The sequence below is a fragment of the Drepanopeziza brunnea genome, assembly GCF_022702325.1.
Source record: "Drepanopeziza brunnea f. sp. 'multigermtubi' strain 214-2 chromosome Unknown ctg17, whole genome shotgun sequence".
NCBI lineage: Eukaryota > Fungi > Ascomycota > Leotiomycetes > Helotiales > Drepanopezizaceae > Drepanopeziza > Drepanopeziza brunnea.
In genome coordinates, this window is record NW_027094080.1 from 750651 (window position 1) to 776104 (window position 25454).

The following is a 25454-nucleotide window of genomic DNA, read 5'->3' on the forward strand; positions in this document are numbered from 1 at the left end:
TCTTTTTTATAATAAATAATTAGATAAATTATTTCTTGCGCCAATTACTTTTGGATTTATTTAGTTTCTATTATTATTTATTTTATAATTTACTTAAATATATAAAGATTTTTATAAATCGAATAATTAGCTCGTTGGTGACACTACAAAGAACTTGGTCCTTTGCCCTGGTAATAGTTAAAGAAGCTCACTCGTGAACTATAGTTCACGGGTTACTTAGCATGCTTCGCTTAGCATATCACTAGTCAAAGGACCCCCAACTTGACAAGTAAACCTATTAGTTAGCTAATACACGTGATCCCTTTTAATTATATAGAAAGGATCAGCTCCTTTAGGTCTTAAGGAGCAACCAGAATTCAGATACCTTTCAAACCGAGTGTTTTGCAATTGCAAGTACTTTGACGACCGTTACGACCCTTACGAATATATATTCCCCAATCGCTTGGAAGCAATCCAATATTATACGTTACCTCGTGACCTTAAGCTCTCGTCTTGGCAAGACTACTTATGAGACCTTTTCTCCCGCACTCATTCTTTTCTTTTCCTTTTCATCTTTCTTTCTTATTATAGAGCGTACTCTTAGGTAGCAATACAATCATACTGCCTTCGACAGCCGTAACACTATCCTTACCCATATTCTATATATTCAAATAGCCCTAATTAAGAGCGTTAAGCTTCTTTGATCTTAGTTCATTTTTCTGAAAGCTGGCCTCTTTTTAGGAAGCTATTCTTAGCTGCTTCCGATCAAGAAGCTTGCTAGCTAGCTCTTATTATATTAATCAAAGCTCAAGGGCGCTTGTCAGCCAAAACTCATAATTTCACATTTTTTCTTCTTTCCTAAGCAATCGAGTTTAAAGGTAAACCCATCCATTATGAATTATTGTTTCTTTTATCCTTATTATTGAGTTTGCTTAACACAGCTCACTATCACTCTTCTACGATACGGAATGTCTACAATCCAGCGCCTCCGACCTCTAAGCGCTTCTCCCTCCTTCCGAAACGGCTCAGTCAGTTCAGACGATCTGCTTTCCTCTCTCTTAAAACTCTAAGGCGCTCAGCGTTTCCTCCTCTCGCTGTTCAGATACAGAGTACATGGCATACGGCCCACACTTGCATACGCTGTGTTATCAGTCAGCACGATACACGCCAAGCTCTTCCTGAAAGACTCTGTCAGAGCTTCTTTACTTTTCTCGGTGCTTCCGATATTACAGCACTAACCGTATCCCCTACTCTTGAGCTTTTTTAATCAGTCCGAATATCCACTCCTTTGTTCCTTTCTCTCGGACCGCCATTCTTTTCCCTTCGCTATGGGTTTCCTCCGGCGATCTTGCTCTTAGCAATGAATTAATGATTTGGAACTTCAATCTTCAACTTTCAGTAATCTCGCTCGCTACGAATAATCAGTTCAAGCTATCGACCGTTGTGCTACTTCAGATCCATTTCTAAGATCTTGTCGGGATTTTTTAGCTTCTCCGTCACCTTCGGCACCGCCGCCTATATCGGCTTTGACATCTTGCACGCCCAGCTCTTTTAGCGCTGTCAGAACACGCCGCATTGACAAAAGTGAGTCACCTTCTCTCGATCTCTTTGATTTCCGGCTCGCTTATCTTCCGTTGGTTCACTCGATCCCCTCAATCTTCTTTCCCCTTGATCTTTTCTCGGTCTTTTATTGATCTCTTCGGTTCGCCTGATCCCTTTAGCGCGGTTGCCGGCCTTTCCGACTTTCACTGATCACAGCTAATCTTCCATCGCTAGATCCTCGGCTCTCGCTCAGCCCGCTGTCAGATACGGTCAACGTTTCCGTCCCATTTTTTCTGTTCTCTCGAGCTTCATCGATCAGCTTTATTCAATCTTTGGCGCTGCCGATAATACACCCAGACACTTTCGGACGCATCTGCCAGATCCCTAGCTCTCGCTTAGCTATCTATCAAGTCTCTCTCCTAGATGCTCCCACTTTGTAACTATTGTTTCGCTACCGACCTTACCTCGTGCTCTCGAGCGTAACACATGTCGGTAAGCTAACTCCTGTATTCGGTTCCGTTTATCATCCATTCAAGACTTGAAGCTTGGTCTAGTATCATTGTTGCTAGTTCGAGATTGGTTTGGTGGTCTTGTTGTTTGTTTCCCTGTTCGTTCATTCGTTAGCTTTGCTTACCAGTCGATCGATCAATTGTAGTTGGAAACTGTTTTTTCTTTTCCTTATTCTACTTGGGTACTTGTGAGAGAGCTTGGAGAGCTCTCTAAGGGGGCAGTATGACAGCCTGCCATGTTGCTTGCAGTCAGCTGCTCACTCATTTAAGCCTAGCGCTTGTGTCTATGTATGTATATCCTTTGTGCTCTCCCGAGCTTCCTGCTTCTTTTCTTCTCACTTCACTTGTATTCCAAGGTGGAATGTATACTCAATTCGTCACACGTCTAGCAATATCCTTGACATTTTATCTATACTGCTCCCCCTCCAACTATAATGCTTCTAGCTGTGTCCCTTGAATTTTCTTCGCGCTGCTTCCTTCTCCAACGTTGATGCCTCCAGCTGTGTCTCTGGTGCCCTTGGTGCTGCGCTCAGCTGTATCCCTAGTGTTCTCTGCGTACTGCTTCCCTCTCCAACGATGATGTTTCTAGCTGTGTCCCTGCTGTGTCCCTGATGTCACTGGTAATGCGCCGAGCTGGTCCTTAGCATTTTTATCGAACTGCTTCCCTTCCCAACGATAATGCCAGTTATGTCCTTAGCATTCTCTCCGTACCCATGGTGTCCCTGGTGTCCTTGGTAATACCCCTAGATTTGTTCTTGGCATTCTTTTCGTACTGCATCCCCTCCCAAATGCGATGCGTCCAGCTGTATCCCTAGCATTCTCTCCGTACCCATAGTGTCCCTGGTGTCCTTAGTAATACACCTAGATGTGTCTTCCTAACATTGATACGTCCAGCTGTATGCCTGGTGTCCTTGGTGTCTCTGCTGTCCTTGCTGTCCTTATTGTCTTCGGTGTCCTTCGTGTCCTTCGTGTCCTTGATGTCCTTAATGTCCTTAATGTCCTTGATGTCCTTATTAATATGCCCAGCTGCCTTTACTGTCCTTGGTGTCCTTGGTCACTTAGATGTGTCTTCCTAATATTAATACGTCCAGCTGTATGCCTGATGTCCTTGGTGTCTCTGCTGTCCTTACTATCCTTGTTGTCCTCGGTGTCCTTCGTGTCCTTGATGTCCTTATTAATGTGCTCAGCTGCCTTTACTATCCTTGGTGTCCTTGGTATCTCTAGTATACCTGCTATCCTTGCTCTTCTTACTGTCCTTGATATCCTTGCTGTCCTTGCTGCCCCTTGTGCCCTTGGTGTCCTTGGTGTTCTTGGTGTCCTTGGTGTCCTTTATGTCACTAGTATCCTTTGTATCTTTGGTGATACGCTTAGCTGTCCTTACTATCTCACCTGTCCTTGTTGTGCCTAAAGTCCCTGATCTCCTTGATGAATCGCCCAGCTGTATCCCTCTCTAACGATGATGCTTCCAGCTGTGTCCCTGGTGTCTTTGGTATGCCTTTAGCTATGTCCCTGGTGATGAGTCTCGCTGCGTCCTTGGCATTCTCTGCGAACTGCTTCCCTCTTGATTGCGATGCGCCTGGCTGTGTGTCTGATATTCTTTCCGCGCCTTTTTCCTCCTTAGTCGTGATGCATCCAGCTGTTTCTTTAGCATTCATCCGAAAGATGTAGCGCGAGGTTGACGCATAGCTAGGGCGCCGACCCGATCTTTGGTGAGTTAAACGGCCCGAGTAATTTATCCGAGGGATCAAGTCATCTAATCTCTTGGCACTGTGACTAAGCTGCCGGGAGCTTTGAAAAAAAATCTCGTCACATGATTGGTTGTCCTATCATTACCACTACTACTATCACCACTCTACTTTCAAAGGGAAAAAAATGTTTGATCATCGTGAGTGATAATTATTCAAACAATCCATCGTTACTAACTACAACCTTTCTCGACAGCTATCAGAGTCATTTATCATTGCTAGGCATATTCACTTTCGTTCATTATTCAAGCAGTCCATCGCTACTGGCTATATTTATCCTCGCTTATTATCAAAACACTTATCGTTGCTGGCCATTTTCATCTTCGCTTAGAATCAAAACAGTCCATCGTTGCTGGCCATCTTTATTTTCGCTAGCCATCAGCGTATTCTATCGTTATTGCTCATTTTTATCTCGCTGGCTATGAGCGTATTCCATCGTTGCTGCTCATGTCCATCCTCGCTGGCTATCAGTGTATTCCATCGTTGCTGCTCATGTCCATCCTCGCTGGCTTTCAGTGTATTCCATCGTTGTTGCTCATGTCCATCCTCGCTGGCTTTCAGCGTATTCCATCACAGCTGGCCATCAAAGTGATCTGTCGTAGCTGGTTGTGCCCATCGTCGCTGGCTATCGTTGATCCTCCAGCGAGTGGCTGGATAAGCCATTCGCAACTACCCATTCGTCCTAGATCAACCATCCATCCACAGGTATAAAGCTGTCGCACCGGACATCTACAACCTCTGTTCTCCCAAGCTTTCAATCTACTAAGCACCACCACCCTCATCACAACACCGCCATCACTCCATCACCACACCACACCACACCACCACACCACTACACCACCATCATGACTCCTTCCACTCCAACGCGGAACCTTCGAACCAGAACCCCTGTCTCATACGCGCTGCCCAGCAGAAAGACTAAGCTGAGAAGAGGAGATCCCCAGTTTGGGGGGCCGGTACCGTAAGTCTCTATCCATATCATGTCTTTCCCTCTCTACTTCCCTGATTTCTTTGACTGCCTTGACCGCCTTGACTCCCTTGGCTGGCTAATGATCATGCTGATTAATTGATGCCAGGTTCCGGCTGGCACCCCGGCTGCTCGTATCGTCACCATCACTGCCGCCACCGTCGCCACCGTCTGCGCCATCACCAGCGCCATCACCAGCCCCATCACCAGCGCCATCACCAGCCCCTTCACCAGCCTCATCACCAGCCCCATCACCAGCCCCATCACCAGCCCCATCACCAGCCCCATCACCAGCGCCGGCACCAACACCCGAACCAGCACTAGCGCAAACACCAGAGCCGTCGTCATCATCACCTGCCAGCGGGGAGCCGTCTCCATCATCATTACTGAGCGGGGGGCTAGCGACTCCACCAGACCAATCACGGATCGATCAGAGGATTGAAATTTTGGATAGACTCGGACTTCGTCTCTGGGGGTGGGAGTCTAAAATGAAAGCATTTGAAGCCCTTCTAGAGGCAATCAATTGCTTAGATGATGAATATCATACCGAAAGAGAATGGGAAGTGGCGACGCGATTGGAGAGTCTTACTTTAAAATGTTTGGAAGAGCAAGCTCTTATAAAATGGCTTATTCTTAATTAGTCTTTTTTTTTTCTGGTTTGTAAAAGGAATTGGAGCTTTATAATAGTGTTATAGCTGGAGAGGAAGAAGGAAGGAAAGAAATCAATAGCGTTGCTTAGACCGATTTTTTAGTATTAGAACTCAACTTATCGAAAAAAAAAAACTCCTTTCTTTTCTACTTTATTACCCATCTTTTTATAGATTATGTTTAACCTTTTTGTATACACACCCCAAGATAAACGAAAGGATTTCGCTTATCTGTATGTGTATTTTTAGATTAGCTTGTATATAACCTCCACTTAAGACTGTGCACTGAGAATTTTTTCCTCTAAGTTTTTGTATCATATAGACTCTGCATTCTGCACTCGCTCTTTGGCCGCGGAAAACTCTTTAAAGAATTACATCGCAGTATCGCACCACTCATCCTTTGCAGCTTAAAACTAGCTGTCGCCGCTCGATGGGGCCGGCAAAGTCCAAATGATCGTCGACGATACGCGTGAACTGTATGCAGTGTAAAGTCTGGGTGTGTCCAGCACATAGCATGTATTAAACCCTTAAAGTCTGTACTCGGTGTATACGCTGCAGAAGAAGAAAGGCATATAAAATAAATCTAGAGAGAGCGACAATTATTAGCAGATATATAGGAGCTTTAGATTATGGATACGAGACTCTGCACTCGAGATTCTGCACCCGTGATTCAAAAAACTCGGCTCCGGCGTATCTTTTGAGGTATAAAGTATTATAAAATAGCTTTTCTTTTAATATTGAGTCATATGCATGATTCTTAATTCTTCTCTAGCTAATGATATACGTAGCTATCTATATAATTAGAAATATTTCCCATAACTTGTGATGAGGTCGTGTAATGAAGAAGTGGGTGCTCTTAAATACATGTGAATCAGGTCCAATCGCATAAGCGAGGCCAAAGGGAATGGCCTAAACAGAGCCATGCATTTCAAGCGTCATACCAATGTCCTGACAGTCAGTTCATAAATAAGGAACTGATACTCGATACTTTCGTACGTGTATCCGAAACATTATACCCGAGATTCTGCATTATAAGGCTGCACTCTAGGATTCCGCAATCTAGGATTCTGCACTTGCACTCTTTCATTCTATACTTGCACTCTGCACTTATATTTTTACACTTGCATTCTGTACGCGCACAGAGCATTCTGTGAGCAATTAAAGGTTCCGCATTCCTTTTTATTATCTTTCTTATTATAATATCAGCAATATAAATTGAAAAAGATTTCCCGATTGAGCCATCGAAGGCTCTATCGATTGCACGAGATACATCCGTAGCTGAAAAATTCTTCTCGCCGGTTTCAAAAGCTCCATCAACTACCAAAGCGGATCCCCGCGAGACACTAGCAGCTACAGATAAATTTTCGTTATAAGCTCCTTTAACGGCCAGATTACGGTCCCGAGACACGCTTGTATCACTACCTGTTGTTATCATTGTATTTATTTACGTCGGGCGGATCATGGATGGCAGATGGAATCTGCCGCTAGGGCCTTCTATAAGGTACAGCGACGTGCCAAGCTATAGAGTTACATAGAAGAAGGCCGTAGAAGCCTGTCAAGGTGTTACAGCCGTGCTGCTATCGATTGGGAATTTGGGCCCTTGCAGCACTTCTCCAAGAAAACGTCTCATATAGTATACTACTCATTATCTTCCCATTGCAACCAAGTCTCAGCTGAGTCGCCTTTTCTGCATATGATTCGACCGCTGCGGAAGTTGCAATATATATTGCAGAGTATCCAAGGCTTTCTTCTCTCCGACGGCTTTAAGCGAATGGGTCTGCATTAATGTAGCGGCGCAGGCAGCCGACACATAGATGAGTGCATCTGTATTGCTTTATACTTCTCTTTCTGTATCCTTTTGTCTCCTTCTTTTTATCTTCCTGGCCTGCTGGTTATGTGGCCTGCTGGCTATCTGGCCGCTGGCTTCCTCTGGGCCCTCGCCCTCTGGCCCTCTGGCCCTGGCCCTCCAGCCGTCCTTTAATTTTCAGCGACAGTTGGTGCAGCTATGAGGGCTGGCGCAGAGTTTTTTCGCCAATCTCGAATATTCTTTTTGATGTTCAAGCCCTCTGGCTCTCTGGCTCTCTGGCTCTCTGGCTCTCTGGCTCTCTGGCTCTCTGGCTCTCTGGCTCTCTGGCTCTCTGGCTCTCTGGCTCTCTGGCTTTCTGGCTCTCTGGCTCTCTGGCTTCCTTAAGGTCTTCGCGCTTCTGTTCCTCCGTTACTCTCCTCATTTTCCCGCCTTTCTTCTTTATCTCTTAATACAGTAAGTATATTTAGTCCGAGTGCAATGTCCTAATGCAATGTCCAAATGGAATGTTGTGATATACCCAGCGTCCGACTCGCTGATATCCTTTTTATCGGATACTTTAATCGGGGTTCTTGACGGGATTGACATGAAAAACTGAGATGACTTGACAGATGTTGACTTGTTGGATGCCGTAGTCTCGTCGATGGAGGACTAGACTTTGAAGTGCATGAAGCAATAGCACAGATTGTAAAAGGGAAAAAATGGCTTGCCAGATGTTGACTTGTTGGAAGCCGTAGTCTCGTCGATGGAGGACTAGACTTTGAAGTGCATGAAGCAATAGCAAAGATTATAAAAGGGAAATGGCTTGCCAGATGTTGACTTGTTGAATGCTATAATCTCGTCGGTGGTAGATTAGACTTTGAAGTGCATGAAGCAATAGTTTAGATTGTAAGAAGCGACAATTTTGTTCTGATGTTTGTTTATTCTCAAGCAAGCAAAAAAGAAAAAAATTAAGGGAAAAGGAAAGACAAAAAACACTTACGTTCAAGCACCCCCCTATGATATGGTGGGTTCTATTTAACCAAATCTTAGTAGAGAGGCTTTTCCCGATGGGATTTATCAGGCTGGATATTCTAATCCTCGGACAGTACTAACTCCCGGTATGTAACCACTGAGCTATATGTGCTATTTCGATGGAACGATGAATAGTGTGCAGGTATATAAAGAAATTACTGGCAATTCAGCCCGGCTCGGGCCGAGGGAAGGTTCGGGTTGGGCTGTGGGCAAAGTGAGATGAGGATGATGAAGAGGAAGGAACTCATTTTATGGCTGATGAGCGCATAGATCTATTGCTTCTTGCATTATTCTAGCCCGTTGATCAACATTAGTAAGGCTTGATTGTATGCCTGCGATTACGAGATCAGGGACTCGTGCGGCCAGCATATCTGTCTATCTCTATGCCGTAGATCATCCATGTTATCCGAAATTTAGCAATACTCCATGTGCGGCCCACCAAGCAGGCAGCGGCCCAGCCCCAACGCTTTTAGTGTAAGAGGATCTGCGGCATGGATAGAGATATGCTGGCCGCACGCACGAACGAGTATACAACTACAACTGGTAGTAGTTCTCTACATTGCTCCAACTGCGACGTGCAACAGAGTTTCAAGCGGGGGGGAACCATCCGTAACGAGCGTGGCGTAAGAGAATCACGACGTGCAACAAACTGGACTCTCGGTCCAATGTGGATATTCTGGCGCTGCTAAAAAAGAGAAAGAATTGCGACGTGCAACAGATCCTCAGCTTCGCCGTCATCTGGTTCCAGCGACCCGGTTTCTCGAAAACTGCGACGTGCAACAAACAATACATTTCGATAGCAAACGGGCCGTTCCGTAGCGTCGCCGCATTACAGCTAATATACCCCTCCTGGGAATTAAAAACAGGGCGTCAAGGATAGCACGGGTTGATCAATTCCTCGCTTAGCTAAAGGGGCGTTGGCGAGCTTGATGTGCCTCAGATACAACCAAGTGCAAATCGATAGAAGTGACCCGAAGCAGACACCTTCATTTGAACCTCCGTAATATTGCTACATGGATATTTGCTACTTGCTTTAACACTTAGCCAAGCTACCTCTCTTCAAGCCTCTTCTGTTGCACGCAAAGCACGGTTTATCAATACTAGTCAGTACTTGACTCGCGTCCTTTCGCCCCCCAAAGAGAATCGCTGACTCCTTGATGGCTCCTCCGCAGGCCCCCGGCAAGTAGAGAAGTTTTCGGATCGAATGCGGCCCCAGATATGGGCTTCTCTGAAGCAGCCGCATGAATGTCTTGGACCGAAGTATCCTTAGCCTGTACCTTGGGATCCGACGTGTTGGTGAATAGAGATTTGGCCGGCATTTTGTTTCGCAAAACAGTATTCGTTGAAAGAGCTGTTTTACGACGGCCGACATCTAAAATAGATGAGCCTCGGGAATGTGTTGTGCGAGTAGGGAAAGAGGTTTGCAGAAGAGGAACCGGATCCTGTCGATGAGGATGTGTTGCTTGAGTGGTGGCAGAAGGTGCCGTCTTATGCATCATAGTTATATCATCGGAACCATGCTGTTGCGAAGGAACACTTGCTGCTTGGATCCGGGTAGAAAGTACCGTTTTATGCATCATAGTCGTGTCATCGGAAACATGCTGTTGCGAAGGAATGCTTGCTGCTTGGGTCTTGGTAGAAGCTGCAGCCTGATGCAAACGAGCCGTATCAGTATGAAGAAGCTGTTGCGAAGAAACACTTGCTGCTTGGGTCCTGGCAGAAGGTGCTGCTCGGTGATGCAAAAGAGCCGCATTAGTGTGAACAGGCTGCTGCGACAAAAGACCTGATGCTTTGGTACTGGCAAAAGATGCTGCTTTATACAAAAGCGGCGGATGAGCATGAACAAGCTGCTGTGAAGAAAGAATTGTGGCTTGGGCGCTAGTAGAAGGGGTTTCGTTTGATAAAAGAACCGCAGGAGGCTCAATAGTTGTTCGCGGTCGAAGACTCGGTGTATACTGAGCTGGACTCGATAGTTCGGTATCGGTAAAGGAGGATACCTTCGAGAAAGGGATTTCGATAGGCGTCGTGTCTCGCCCAAGCCGCGAGTACCGACGTTGGATTGTATTTGGAGACTGGATCATGAATTCCTCGTTGATATCTATTGTCGTCTCCGAGTTTGTCCCTGCAAGAGTTAGCTGCTTTGTCATATGATGCTGCAATACGAACATCGTGGAGACGAGGGCATCAAGTCACTTGGATCTGTACCTGTATTTTTATTACCGACCACCTTCTGTTTTTTGTTGGCTCGCTCTACCACCACCCTCTTGTGTGTCTTGTGCCTTTTGTCGGCTTGTTCTACCACCACCCTCTTGCGAGTCTTGTGCTTTTTATTGGCTTGTCTTGTCACTTCCGTAGGCCGTCGAACGGGCGAGGTGATCATTTTCTCGAGCTCTGTATCGGGTTCTGTATCGGGCTCTGTGTCGGGCTCTATCTCTTCCTCCTCCACCCCCTCTCCCTCTGTCTCGAGATCTGTCTCGAGATCTGCCTCTTTAGCTCTCATCTCTTGTCCTTTCATTTCCTTAAGAACTATAGATGCGTCAGAAAGAATCCCTTCCCGAGTCGTACTCAAGCATAAAAGCTTACCGGACCACTTTTGATCCTGGACCTTGGATACCGCTTGAACCTTATGTGCCGCCTTCATCTTACTAGCATACATGCCGATATGCCTAGTCAAAGTCTGGATCTCTTCTTTCGTGAGATCTCCAGCTCCTCGAGCTTCTTGGATGCAGCTGAGCGTCTTCTGCGTAAACTCTTGCTTCAACGGCACGCCGACTTTCTTGCTATTGAAGTGGCGATCCTCGTATGGTGCTACGTAAAGGTTGTATAGCACCTTCATCTTTTCCTTGACGGTAGCATACTCTTCATCGTCGAGGCCGGTGAAGGACTGGAAATAGACCCAGGAAAACCCTCCCATTTGGGCCGCGATCTCGTAGAAAGTCGCTTGTTATCGGGGACGGTTTGTATAGATTGAGTTCTCGCGAGCGCAGACGGCGATAAACTGAATTGAAGAATCTGCGGATGAGCAGAGCTGTGGCAAGAGTCGGGATAGAAGTTCGTTTGGTCGTCTGGTCGTCTGGTCGTCTTTATTGGATATCGAGAGGCTATCGCAGGAGAATGATGGGACAGTCGTGGGAATACGGATCTCTAGCAGCAGGTTTCCAAAGGATAATAGGACGTCGTCGCCGCCCCCGTCCCCGTCCTCGTCCCCGTCCTCGTCTTCGTCCTCGTCGCCGTCGCTGAATCCCGTCGCTGAATCCCGTCGCTGAATCCCGCCGCTGAATCCCGTCGTTGAATGCTATAGCGGTGGCGGTAGAATTGTGCGCGCGGAGAGTTGGGATCGCGAGAGATGGTGAAAGTGTTGGTGTTACGAAGAGAATAGGTAAAGACAGAGAGACAGAGACGAGAGATCGGAAGCAGGCGGCCCTTCTTTCCTTCATAGCTACATGAAGGCGGAGATTTCTTCGTACCGCTTACATTTCTCCATGATCTCAATCTTCGCACCTTTTTCTTAATCCTCCTATCTCCTATCACTCAACCCCCGTCCTTGTCCCTTCTTTTCTATTTTGCCAGCCAGGACATTTTCACCTTCGACCTTCGCTCCTTCCACTTCTACGTTTCTTCTCCTTCCTTCTTTAGTGAATCTTTGTTCCTACTTTTTGCTTCATTTCTTTACCCGTTTTACTCGATTCTCCGTCTTCGATTCTCCGTTCCGGTTTCTCCATCTTAACCTCTCCATTCCAACTCTTCTATCGCAGTCAGAAATTTTCGCATTTACACCTTTACAATTACGAAGGTCCATCACCACCGTCGCCCCTTTTTCTACAACCCCGCCGGCTGCTTAGCCCCAGATTCAAAGGATGGCGAGCCCGACGGGCGATCCGGAGGTCGATGCACTGGTTCAGAAAACCGACGAAATAGTAGATGGATCCGCCCTTAACTATCTTCAAGCTTTGCACGCTGACCTGTTTCCGCGCCAGCACCAAGAGTTAGGACTCGCCTTCCAGAATTTCGCGCGCCTAAGATCCGAGGTCGTTCAAAAGGACGAACTCATCAAGCAGTTGACGATAGAGCGCGACGACGCGAAGGAGGATCAAAAGGCCAGCCAGTGGCAGACCAGCGTCTACACTTTCGCTGCAGAACTCGTTTGTTTCAGACCCGACCGGTCCGTGGCTGATGAGGATATTTCCAGCCTGTTTCTCGCCGTTACGGTTATGGCTGCAGGCGCGGAGAATTACTCGGAGATGGAGGAGAGGATGCGGGCGCCGGCGTTGCAAGGCAAATGGGTGTGTCTATACACAGTGACACGAACGAAGGGCGAAGAGGATCGGCATTTCGCATGTGGCGAGACTTGCGCGAAAGGAAACAACACAAGATGTATACTTATCAAGAGCAATCAGGATCAGGAAGATGTTGCGCAGAAGGCTGGATACGTCGCGGTCAAGTGGGCACCTGAGGCGATTTAAGCTAGCATCGGTGGCTGGATATAAGATGCGAGCTATGATTAGGGCAAAGGTGGATAGAAATTTGAGCAGATGGTTTATTCTGCATACTCATCCGCATTCTGCACTATCGTTTATGGTCTGCACCCGCATCCTCTTTCGCAATCTGCATTCGCGTTTTGCACTCGTAATTTGCAATCGTAATCTATACCTACCCGGATTCTATCTTTTCTGTATTCTGCAGTCGGGTTCTGCAGTCGGGTTCTGCAGTCGCGTTTTGCAATCGTAATTTGCAATCGTAATCTATGCCTATCCGAATTGTACCCTTTCTGTATTCTGCAATAGCGTTCTGCAGTCGGGTTCTGCAGTAGGGTTCTGCAGGGTTCTGCAGTCGCGTTCTGCAGTCGCGTTCTGCAGTCGCGTTCTGCAGGGTTTTGCTGCAGGGTTCTGCAGTCGCGTTCTGCAATCGTAATTTGCAATCGTAATCTATACCTATCCGGATTCTACCTTTTCTAAATTCTGCAGTCGCGTTCTGCAGTCGCGTTCTGCAATCGCGTTTTGCAATCGTAATTTGCAATCGTAATCTATGCTTATCCGAATTGTACCTTTTTTGTATTCTGCAATAGCGTTCTGCAGTCGGGTTCTGTAATAAGGTTTTGCAGGGTTCTGCAGTCGCGTTTTGCAATCGGGTTCTGCAATCGCGTTCTGCAGGGTTTTGCTACAGGGTTCTGCAATCGCGTTCTGCAATCGTAATTTGCAATCGTAATCTATGCCTATCCTGTAGTACTGACTGGCACTAGGATCAGGAGGAGATTTTGCAGATTGAATGAAGCTTGGTATATTCTATCTAGGAAGCTCGTCAGGATCTATGAATATGTACCTAAGAGCTCCAGTGCGCCAAGGGCGCTACTAGGCGAGGTCACATGAGATATAGCTTGGGTGGAACCTTAGGCATGCCTGTTCCGCACAACATATCCGAATTGTACCTTTTCTGTATTCTGCAATGGCGTTCTGCAATCGGGTTCTGCAATAGGATTCTGCAGGCTTCTGCAGTCGCGTTCTGCAGTCGCGTTCTGCAATCGTGTTCTGCAATTGCGTTCTGCAGTCGGGTTCTGCAGGGCTCTGCAGGGTTCTGCAATGGCATTCTGCAATGGCATTCTGCAATGGCATTCTGCAATGGCATTTTACAATGGCATTCTACAATGGCATTTTACAATGGCATGCAGTGGCATTTTGCAATGGCATTTTGCAATGGCATTTTGCAGTGGCATTCTGCAGTGGCATTCTGCAATGGCATTCTGCATTCGCATTCTGCACTCGCATTTTGAATTCTGCACTTCTATTTTGTATTCTATACTCGCATTCTGCATTCTGCATTCGCATCCTCTTTTGCATTCTGTAATAGCATTCTGCAATAGCATTCTGCAATAGCATTCTGCAATAGCATTCTGCAATAGCATTCTGCACTCGCATCTTCTTTCACATTTTGCATTCGGCATTCTGCATTCGCATTCTGCATTCGGCACTTTTCACTCGCATTTTGCATTTTGCATTCTTATTTTGTATTTTGCACTCGCATTTTGCATTCTGCATCCGCATCCTTTTTTGCATTCTGCATTCTGCATTCTGCATTCTGCACTCTGCACTCTGCACTCTGCACTCTGCACTCTGCACTCTGCACTCTGCACTTTGCACTCTGTACTCTGCACTCTGCATTCGGCATTCTGCACTTTGCACTCTGCACTCTGCACTTTGCACTTTGCACTTTGCACTTTGCACTTTGCATTTTGCACTTTGCATTCTGCATTCTGCATTCTGCATTCTGCATTCTGCATCCGCATACTCTTTTGCATTTTATACTCGCGTTTTGCACCGGCGTTCTTTTTTATATTTTGCATTCGGCATTCTGCACTCGCATTTTGTACTCGCATTCTGCATTCTGCACTCGCATTCTGTATTCTGCACTTCTATTTTATATTCTGCACTTGCATTTTGCATTCTGCACTCGCATTCTCTTTTGCATTTTGCACTCGGTATTCTGCATGCTATATTTTGCACTTGCATTTTGCATTCTGTACCCGCATATTCTTTCGTATTCTGCACTTGCGTTTTGCACCGGCGTCCTTTTTCATATTCTATACTCGCATTTTGTATTCGCATTCTGCATTCTGCACTCGCATTCTGTATTCTGCACTTTCATTTTGTATTCTGCACTTGCATTTTGCATTCGGCACTTTATACTCGCATTTTACATTCTGCACTCTTATTTTGTATTTTGCACTCGCATTTTGCATTCTGCATCCGCATCCTTTTTTATATTTTGCATTCGGCATTCTGCACTCGCATTTTGTACTCGCATTTTGCATTTTGCACTCGCATTTTGTATTCTGCACTTTTATTTTGTATTCTGCACTTGCATTTTGTATTCTGCACTCGCATTTTCTTTTGCATTTTGCACTCGGTATTCTGTATGCTGTATTTTGCACTCGCATTTTGCATTCTGCACCCGTATATTCTTTCGTATTTTGCACTTGCGTTTTACACCGGCGTCCTTTTTCATATTCTGCACTCGGCATTTTGCACTCGGCATTCTGCATTCTGCACTTCCATTTTGCATTCTGCACTTGCATTCTCTTTTGCATTTTACACTCGGTATTTTACATGCTGTATTTTGCACTTGCATTCTGCATTCTGCACCCGCATACTCTTTCGCATTTTGCATTTGCGTTTTACACCGGCGTCCTTTTTTATATTCTGCACTCGGCATTCTGCACTCGGCATTCTGCACTCGGCATTCTGCACTCGGCATTCTGAACCAGTATAGATCGCAAGCAAGTACAGAATATAAAATATAAGAAAGTATAAAATACAAAATATACGTTAGTGCAGAATATAAAATATAAAAAGGTATAGAATATAGAATATAAGCAAGTGCAGAATGCAGAATGCAAGCAAGTGCAGAATAAAGAATATTATAAAATACAGAATATAAGTAAGTACACAATGCAGAATGCACGCAAATATAAAATGCATAATACAGAATGCATAATATAAAATGCAAGCAAATGCAGAATACAGAATACAAGCAAATGCAGAATGCTAGCAAATACAAAATGCGAAGTGCAAAATACAGAATGCAAATTGCAAAGTGCAGAATGCAGAATACAGAATGCTAGCAAATTTGAAATGCAAAGGCAAAGTATAAAGCTAGTATATGTACGTAGCTAGTATTTATGTAACGGGTTTGCATTTAGCTGATATGTATATAGCTAGTTTATGTATATAGCTAGTATATATATAACGGGTCTGCATATAACTGATATATATGTAGCTAGTATATATATATAGCTAGTATGTGTATGTAGCTAGTATATATGTAACGGGTCTGCATATAACGGGTCTGCATATAAGGCAAAGTATAGAATATAAAGTGCTAAGTGCAAAATGCAGAATCCAAAGTATAAAATGCAAAGTGCAAAGTACAGAATGCTAACAATGCAAAGTGCTAAGTGCAAAATTCAGAATCTAAAGTATAAAATGCAAAGTGCAGAATACAAAGTGCTAGAAATGCAGAATACAAAATGCAGAATCCAAAGTATAAAATGCAAAGTGCAGAAGTACAGAATACTAGCAATGCAGAATGCAAAATTCAGAATGCAGATCCCAAAGTATAAAATGCAGAATGCAAAATATAAAATGCTAGCAATGCAGAATACTATATGCCAAATGCAGAACCCAAAGTATAAAATACAAAATGCAGAATCCAAAGTATAAAATGCGAAGTGCAGAATGCAGAATGCTAGCAATGCAAAGTGCTAAGTGCAGAATGCAGAATCCAAAGTATATAATGCAAAGTGCAGAATACAAAGTGCTAGCAATGCAAAATATAAAATGCAGAATGCAGAATCTAAAGTACAAAATGCAGAATGCAGAATGCAGAATAAAAAATGCAACGTGCAGAATGCAAAATGCTAGCAATACAAAATGCTAAGTGCAGAATGCAGAATCCAAAGTATATAATGCAGAGTGCATAATATAAAATGCTAATAATACAAAGTACAAATTGCAAAATGCAAAATCCAAAGTACAAAATGCAGAATGCAGAATTCAAAGTACAAAATGCAAAGTGTAGAGTGCAGAATGCTAGCAATGCAAAATACAGAGTGCAGAGTGCAGAATCCAAAGTATAGAATGCGGAGTGCAAGCAAGTGCAGAGTGCAAGTGTAGAATTTGCAGCCGCATTCTGCAGCCGTGAGAAGGAGAAAGGAAAATATACCTTCGAATCAGATTGAATCTTCAGTTTACATTCAAGACCAAGAGGAAGAAAGCATTTAATTCATCCTCAATAGCCGTTTCAGTTTCTATTCTTGATAACCATCTCGAGACCTTCTTTCGCCCGTTCTACTATCTCCCTCGCCTCTTCCACATCCCGCCTGACCTTTCTGACGAGCCACGCCAATTCCCGGATCCTCAGCCACCGGTCTCGATTATGATGGTCCCAGATCTCCCACCCTCCTGCGGTTCCTTTTCCATTCTGCCCTCCTCTTCTATCTTCTTTCCATATCCCCCCCTTCACCTCTTCCCTTTCCTCATCCTCTCCCTCCACCCTTTTTCCCTCCCTCGCCTTCAACCCTTTGACCCATTCCCCGACCCCATTCCCCCACGCTTTGACTGGTACGGTATAGGCCCCCTCCGCAAAGACCTTCCACTTCAATACCTTTTCTCTCAGCCTCGGACTGAGATGTAGCCACGGTATCTCCTCTCCGCCCTTCTCATCTCGTATCGCCCACCAATCGATCCACTCCGTCTCGACACGCTGATCCGGCGGCGGAACCGTTTGTACGACCAGCGCGTGCATCTCCGGCTCTAGGATCGCCAAGTCGGCGGCGATAGTCGCGAGTGTGACGTTCAAGTACGAAAGGCGGTACGCGTTTGCGAACAAGATGCGCGAGTATGTCGTGAAGAGGGATGAGGCGGAAGTGTACGACGCGGTCGTGAGAGGATAAAGCGGGAGAAAGGGCGGCAAGAAGCGCAACGGGAAGAAGCGGCGGCAATTGGTCGAGTTGCGGAACCACATCGTTACGAGCGGATTGGTATAGATCCATGCGCGTTTGAAGACGTAGATATTCAAGGCGCGATCCAATGTCTCGAGCTCGGTGCGATGCGCGGAGAAGATAGCATGGACATCATGCGGAAGGTCGAGAAGGGCTTGGTATAAATGGGCCGTCCGCGCGTGGAGATCCTTCTCGTGCTGGGTCGCGGGGGAGGTGTTGCGGTTGCGAGCGGGGCGGTGGCCGAAGTAGATATCGAAAGGGTAGTCGGTCCATAGGTTGGCAGAAGGATTAAGGTCGATGGTACGAAGCTCGGCCGCGAAAGAGGCGTCATGGCTGATGATAGCAATGAAGCGGCGGGCGGCGGTTGAGAGGTCGGTGGTGACGGCGGCAGGAGGATAGAGGGCGAGCGCGGTATTGTGGTCGGTCGCGGCACGGCAGGAGGTCGCGTTCAAGTAGTAATTAAACGCAGCCCCGACCGCGGCAAGCAAGCACGAAAGAAGCCAGAGCATAGCCAGGATATGGAATGAAGATGAGGATGAGAATTGGGGTATTAGAGAGAAGTAATAACAATACTAGTAGAAATAGCAGGAGCAGTAGCCACAAGAGAGAGGGCGGGCGGGTCAAGAGAGAGACGACGACGATGTTTGGCCATGATAAGGGCGGAAAGGAACAAGGAGAGGTCGGGCACAAGGGAATGAGGAATGTAGAATGAAAGATAAAGATGTGTCTGCTGTTTGTTTTGTTTGTTGGTCTTCGTGGTATTGGTCATTTTACCTGGAATGGGTGTGGTTAGGTTGCCCGCATGCGGCAGAGTCTGAGTGCAGAGTCTGAATGTAGAGTCTGAGTATGGAGTCTGGATGTGAAGTCGAGATATTGAGGTCTAATAGGTATAGATTTTGGGTGAAGAGTCTGGGTGCAAAGGCTGAGTGCAGAATCTGGGTATAGAATCTGAATATGGATTTTAAATGCAGAATTCAAGTGCAGATTCTAGTCGTGCGGCCATGAAGCTTGTCCGCCAAGGCAGGAAATCTTGGAGACGCACGGTGCGCTGGAGGGTCTTTGCAGTTGAGTCCTGCAACCTGCAACCCAGTTTTAAGTGATTTTGCCTTGGCGGACAGACTTCACGGCTGCACGATTAGGTGCAGAATCTGAATGTATTCTGCAATTTTCGCATTCGCCTCTTTTATAAACCCTCATATAGGATCCAACGATTAGAATCTGAGTACAAAGTTTGTGTGCAGAATGAGGATTCAAGATCTAGAGACAATGTCTAGATAGTATAGAGTCTGGGTACAGAATCTGGATGTAGTCATCGTATCCACCTCCCCCCATATAATCGTCGGCTCACAAAGGATGTAAGGAGGCCCACCTGAGCGAGCCAACGATTGATCGTCGGTTGCTTTGAAAACTATTGTGTCCCACGCTACCCATTGTGCCCTCCCCACCCGGGCCCCAACCCCACCCCTACCCCCACTTCCCTCCACCTCTTCTCTCTCAATCGAGGGATCAATCAATCGAGAGATCAACCAACCCAGAGATCACTTGACCGGGAGATCACTCAACCGAGAAATCAATCAACTGAGAAATCAATCAACCGAGAGATCAATCAATCGAGAGATCAATCAACCGAGAGATCACTCAATCGAGAGATCAATCAATCGAGGGATCACTCAATCGAGAGATCAATCAACCGAGAGATCACTCAATCGAGGGATCACTCAATCGAGAGATCACTCAACCGAGAGATCACTCAACCGAGAGATCAATTAACCGAGAGATCAATCAATCGAAAGATCAATCAATCGAGGGATCACTCAATAGAAAGCCAAAAGTATAAGGGGCATCCTCCCCTTTAAACCCCCTGTGATCCTCCAGCTTATGATATCTTGTATATAGGGCATCCTCCCCCTTAGACCCCTTGTGCCTCGTCCAGCTGGTGAGGTGATGTCCGTGATGTCGATGGTATCGGAACGTAAGGAGGGAGAGGGAGCTTGAAGGTCAGCTCGTAAGGTGATATCAATGATTTCGGATCGTGAGGTTTGAATGAGAGGAGCCTGGAGGTTAGCGTGTGAAGGAGAGGGATGATTTCCGTGAGGTCGATGATGTCGGACCGTGAGGTTGGAGGGAGAGGGAGCCTGGAGATCTGCTTGTAAGGGAGAAGGAGAAGGAGCTTGAAAGTCAGCACGTCTGATCGATCACTTTGAGTAATAGATTCGCAGCAAAGGAAGAGAACGAGAGGTTTTTAGTGGTTGGGAGTTGGCGCGCGTGGTTAAAGGGAGAGGGAAGTCAGCTTACGAGGTTGGAGGGAGAGGAGCCTGGAAGTCAGGGAGCCTGGAAGTCAGCGCGTCTGATCACTTTAAACAATCGATCAATAATCGCATCAAATGAAGAGAACAAAGGGGGGGAGATAGAGGTTAGCACGCGTGGTTGTTGTGGTTGTTGTAGTTATGGTGATTGTGATGGTTGTAGTGATACTGGTTGTGGTGGTGGTGGTGTGGATTGAAAGAATCCCGAACTCAATGGTGCGCGGCAGAATCGAGTAGGGCTGCACTTGCTGGCAATTACAAGGGCGCTGCAGTTGTGCCGACTTTCCGTGGCGGGAGCGGCCGCTGGCGTGGGACGTAGGTAGCAGTACCGGTACGGTAGTCACGGCGGAAAACATAGCCAAGAACTGTCCTAAAAAATGACATTTGACTTGGCCGGATCAGATATCTTGACAATTACAACAAAAACGTTTTCTAGATCGGCAGGAAATAATCGAATCTATTGTATTGCAAAAGGAAATAATTATTGAATGAAAGTTTGTGGTGTAGAAAAGGTATTTTGAAAGGGTTTTGATGGATGTCTGATTTTCGAGATCCTCGCTTTTCCTAGAATCTACACTGCAATTCTGACATATACACAATTAATAATTATCGTAACCCATCGTACCTTCCCTCCTCATTTGACCCTCAACGCCATCATCAAGTTCAGAATCGGTATCATCAGAGGCCGCTGAGCCATTTTGGATCCTCTTCATCGCTCTCCTCTTCATCGCTCTCCTCTTCATCGTCTCCGGAGTCGAAATCAAAAGCCGTTTGAAGAGCTTTGGCGCATAGCTTTCGCTTAGTCAGCGCACGGACCATACTATGAAAAAGTACACCAAAAGTACCACTTTCACTACTTCAGCACAACACAATAATAGAATTAAAATATGTTATTAGCATAATATCAATTGATAACTATGAAAAATAATACGGTTCATCTTCTTATACAAAAGAATGTACGATATGATCTGTGGTTCATTTTATATCGATTATATAAGAACAAAAGTAAGGATCCCGGGTCCCTGAGTGTCCCGGGTGGGTGTCCCGGGTGGGTGTCCCGGGTCTCTGATGCCAACTTGGCTGCGCCAAGTCGCGGTTTCTTTACAAATGAAGTTCAAGGTAACCGACGGTTACGCCCTACCCACTTACAAACCCTTCACATGGAATCCGACGATAGGAATCTCACTGCAGATTTTGGATGCAGAGTCTGGGTATAGATCTGGGTGTAGAATTTAAGTGGGGTGAAAAACGTAAGGTGAGTGAGGTAAGTGAAGAAGAATTGAGACGAGCAGGAACCCGGGAGACGTAACTGTAGGGTACGAGTATTCCTTCCTTCTCTCTAAAACACTATAAAATAACAGGAGTTCCTGCATACGAGGGGTGTTGATGGAAGGGCGGCTCAAGCAATAAACTGTTACTGTTATATTTACTAACATCGGGCGGGTGGCAAGCGGAGCCTGCCGCCCTGGGACCTACCATGGGGTACGGCGACGTGCCAATTTAAGGAGTTATATATAAGACAGCCCCAGAAAGCAGTTCAAAGTGGTATAGTAAAGGCTGCTATCAACTGCGCTCTTTCCTTATAAATAAGATGAATCACAGTAAGAGAAAGAATTCTTGTTAAAGAAAGAAAACCAAAAAGCAAGGCAGAGACTGCCGTCGCTAGCTAAGAAGCGTAGCTATGTCACAGTCGCAGAACAACCGGTGTCAGCCGTGATCAGCCGTGATTGCATACGGTGGTACACAACAAAGAAAGGAAGAACGCCCCAAAAGAATCCATATTTAAAACTCCCAGTTGAAAAGCAGCCTATTCTTTCAACATTGTCGACGTGAGTTCCCCTTGGACAATACCAAACTGCTTACAAGAACCCAACCGTAGCGTATATAATGCTGACTTCTATGGTCCACGTAAGGCGGGGCGGACCTCGTTCTCCTGACGGGAACAATAAGAGAGAGTATCCAGGATAGCACTCAGCAAGTGCAACGCTTTAAATAGAACTCCATGGTCGTGAATCCTTAGGCCGGGAGAAGGATCGCTATCGGGTATAATGGCTGAAGGTAAGATGTAGAAGGGATTTGCGCTTGCCGCAAGCACATCTCAGATTGGCGTCGAGGTCCTCCGTACATATAGGCCTTGAGAATCCCAAGACTTCCCACGTGATAGGCCTTAAGCGAACTTCTGGAATTTTTCTCACCAAAACACTCCGAGAGTTCCACGTCATAGGCCTTAAGCGAACTTCTGGAATTTTTCTCACCAAAACACTCCGAGAGTTCCACGTCATATGCCTTAAGCGAACTTCTGGAATTTTTCTCACCAAAACACTCCGAGAGTTTCCACGTCATAGGCCTCAGGAATTCCAAGACTTCTTAGGTAATATGCCTCAAGCGAACTTTCGGAATTTTCCTCACCAAAAAATTCCAGGAGTTCGAACGTCTATCTTTTCAGGAAAGTACGACCTGCATCCTCCGTACTCCGCATCCTACTTCCTGTGCAGATTTCAAATCCCCCAGTACTTTGTTTCCTCTCAATATTCTGTATCCTCTTAGTACTCCTCTTAGTACTCTGCATTAGGCCTCAGGAATTGCAAGAGTTCTCAGGTAACATGCGACTCATTGTGGCATATGTTATCTGCATCCGTGGCAACGATGGACTATCTGACTTCTCATACGGAAGAGTTCGTTGGCCTTAGGCGGGATAACCTCTCTGGCAAAGTCAAGAATGGGCGTGGTACCGACGGCGTATGGTTCGAACTTCTGGAATTTTTCTTACTAAAAAACTCCGAGAGTTTCTACGTGATAGGCCCCAGGAATTCCAAGATTTCTTAAGTAATATGCCTTAGGCGAACTTCTGGAATTTACCTTACCAAAAAATTCCAAGAGTTCGAATTTCTGTAATTTTAGGAAAGTGCGCCCTGCATCCTCCGTCATCTGCATACCGGTATAGCTTTGGGAATTTCTAGAGTTCTTAGGTAATATGCCTTAAGCGAACTTCTGGAATTTTTCTTACCAAAAAATTCCAGGAGTTCGAACATCTGTAATTTCAGGAAAGTGCGCCCTGTATCCTCCGTCATCTGCATTAGGCTTTGGGAATTTCGAGAGTTCTTAGGTAATATGCCTTAAGCGAACTTCTGGAATTTTTCTTACCAAAAAATTCCAGGAGTTCGAACATCTGTAATTTCAGGAAAGTGCGCCCTGCATCCTCCGTCATCTGCATGTAGCTTTAGGAATTACGAGAGTTCTTAGGTAATATGCCTTAAGCGAACTTCTGGAATTTTTCTTACTAAAAAATTCCAGGAGTTCGAACATCTATAATTTCAGGAAAGTGCGCTTTGCATCCCTTCATCCTCCGTCATTTGCATATGGCTTTGGGAATTTCGAGAGTTCTTAAGTAATATGCCTTAAGCGAACTTTCGGAATTTTCCCTACCAAAAAATTCCAGGAGTTCGAACACCTGTCATTTCAAGAAAGTGCGCCCTGCATCCTCCGTCTTGTGCATGCTCTCCGTATCTTACATCCTGTCCGCATCCTAGATCCTCTCAGTACTCTGCATCCTTTCAATATCCTCTCAGTACTCTGTATCTTCTCGATATCTTCTCAGTACTTTATATCTTCTCGATATCTTTTCAGTACTCTATATCCTCTCAATATCCTCTCAGTACTCTGCATCCTCTCGATATCCTCTCAGTATCCTCTCAGTACTCTGCATCCTCTCAATATCCTTTCAGTACTCTGCATCCTCTCAGTATCCTCTCAGTACTCTGCATCCTCTCAATATCCTTTCAGTACTCTGCATCCTCTTAGTATCATCTCAGTACTCTGCATCTTAATATCCTTTCAGTACTTTGCATTTTCTTCAAATTCTTTGCTCACGGCTGATTTCCCTTCACTTCCGACTGGGAGCGTGACCAAGAAGGAAGCTGCTGTCGTGTTTAAGTCGTGGTGGAAGGAGCTCCTCCCGGATGACATCACTATCTTCTCTACGGATCGGAAGAGTAGAATCAAAGGATACTGCGTGTAAGATATGCCTCTGGTTTCTTTCGAGCTGACAAGGAAATGGCTCACGACTTCGGTTCCATTAAGGACCGCCCACACGTCAGCTCATTCCGCATCTTCTGCATCCTCCGCATCCTGCATTCGGTGAGGTGGTTGATACGAGCATGTTGATGCTTCCGGCGTAGAAGCCTTGAACTACTATTGGTTAGTACAGCTAGGAGATTATGAATCGATATGAAAGCTGCAGTGTATACCTACGAGATCGTGCATTGCAACCGTGTTTTACAGCCGCATTTAGCATCGCATTCTCCATCTTCCGTATTCTCCGTCGCATTTTGCATTGTATTTTATAGCCTCCAGGACTACTCGAGAGTCCCGGTCGTTCCGCAGTACCAGGAGCAGGAGCAACAGCCTCATATCTCATATCTGCACTCGCCCATGGCGAGTAGGTAGATGCAAACGGCCGAGTCATACGACTGCGTTCGCTGAGCTTGCGCCGGCTCATTTTTCATATTCTCCAAATTCTACATCTTCTTCGTATTCTGTATCTTTTCCGAATTCTGCAGCCTCCAAGCCCACTCGAAAGTCTGGGTCGTCCCGCAGCAGCAAGAGAGCAGCAGGAACAAGAGCCGGCGGACGCCGCCCTCCATCTAGGAAAACGCTAAGATTTCATGTCCCTTATCTGTACTGCAACTTTCTTCATATCCGCCGTCATCGTAAGACCTCTTACTCGTACTCGATCATAACGAGTTGGCAAGCGCAAACGGCTGCCTTCCCGCAATCAACTCATACGATCACGCCCGCTAAGTCTGCGCCCAGCGCATTCTACATCCTCGGCATTCCGCATCCTCTACATTCTGCATCGCATTCTACATCTTCCGCACTTTCCAGCTTCCACATTCTGCAGCCTCCAAGTCCACTCGAGAGTACCGGTGGTCCCGCAGCAGCAGTAGCAGCGGATGCGAAATGGCGCCGGCGCCGGCACAGGCTCAGCGAGCGTAATCGTATGAGTCGGCTGCCAATTTTCCGTGGTCGAGTGCGGATACCGTATTGACTGGTTTGAATGAGTGCATGGCAAGCCGTGCCCGGTGAGACCAGCAAGGTAGAGAATCGAGAAAACATATGACCGAGCCAGCAGAATCCGTAGGACGGAAGCGAGCATTTTAACTGCTCGAGGCTGAAGATTCTGATACTTAATTGTCCTTTCTTTCCAAACAGCAACCCATTGTTACAGTACAGCCCTACTAATAATTACCGCCTGAATGCGGCCCGGTAGTTTAAATCTCCACTTTCACCCCCCTGGTTTTGGGGGGCTACGACTCTTTACCTGAACGAGGTGCCTCCTACGAACCTTCAGCTCTCTTTCTCTTTTTTTCTTGCGGTAAAAAGAGAGATAAAGAGTTTGGAGAGCTGAAATTGAATCATCGACATGCGACGTCTCTTCGAAGAGATCTT

General features: G+C 46.0%; 5 protein-coding genes across 5 annotated transcripts; 2 read left to right on the plus strand and 3 right to left on the minus strand.

Moving 5' to 3' along the window:
• Positions 1 to 2459: 2459 nt before the first annotated feature.
• On the minus strand, positions 2460 to 3685 carry L3040_008781 (uncharacterized protein; the record flags this gene model as incomplete). The annotated part of the gene is made up of 6 exons (XM_007295294.2): positions 2460 to 2563; positions 2742 to 2841; positions 2911 to 3065; positions 3116 to 3226; positions 3282 to 3367; positions 3420 to 3685. 6 exons carry the CDS (start codon positions 3683 to 3685, stop codon positions 2460 to 2462), a joined length of 822 nt encoding a protein of 273 aa, XP_007295356.2.
• A 935-nt stretch (positions 3686 to 4620) lies between these two features.
• Positions 4621 to 5184, plus strand: L3040_008782 (uncharacterized protein; the record flags this gene model as incomplete). Its single annotated transcript, XM_007295295.2, has 2 exons — positions 4621 to 4731; positions 4852 to 5184. 2 exons carry the CDS (start codon positions 4621 to 4623, stop codon positions 5182 to 5184), a joined length of 444 nt encoding a protein of 147 aa, XP_007295357.2.
• Positions 5185 to 9307: 4123 nt separating this feature from the next.
• Positions 9308 to 11121, minus strand: L3040_008783 (uncharacterized protein; the record flags this gene model as incomplete). Its single annotated transcript, XM_066155581.1, has 3 exons — positions 9308 to 10329; positions 10413 to 10733; positions 10791 to 11121. The coding sequence occupies 3 exons, from the start codon at positions 11119 to 11121 to the stop codon at positions 9308 to 9310; spliced, it is 1674 nt and encodes a 557-aa protein (XP_066010319.1).
• Positions 11122 to 12064: 943 nt separating this feature from the next.
• L3040_008784 (uncharacterized protein) lies at positions 12065 to 12670 on the plus strand (the record flags this gene model as incomplete). Its single annotated transcript, XM_066155584.1, has 2 exons — positions 12065 to 12124; positions 12185 to 12670. 2 exons carry the CDS (start codon positions 12065 to 12067, stop codon positions 12668 to 12670), a joined length of 546 nt encoding a protein of 181 aa, XP_066010320.1.
• A 4330-nt stretch (positions 12671 to 17000) lies between these two features.
• On the minus strand, positions 17001 to 18209 carry L3040_008785 (uncharacterized protein; the record flags this gene model as incomplete). The annotated part of the gene is made up of 1 exon (XM_007295298.2): positions 17001 to 18209. One exon carries the CDS (start codon positions 18207 to 18209, stop codon positions 17001 to 17003), a length of 1209 nt encoding a protein of 402 aa, XP_007295360.1.
• Between the last annotated feature and the right edge of the window lie 7245 nt (positions 18210 to 25454).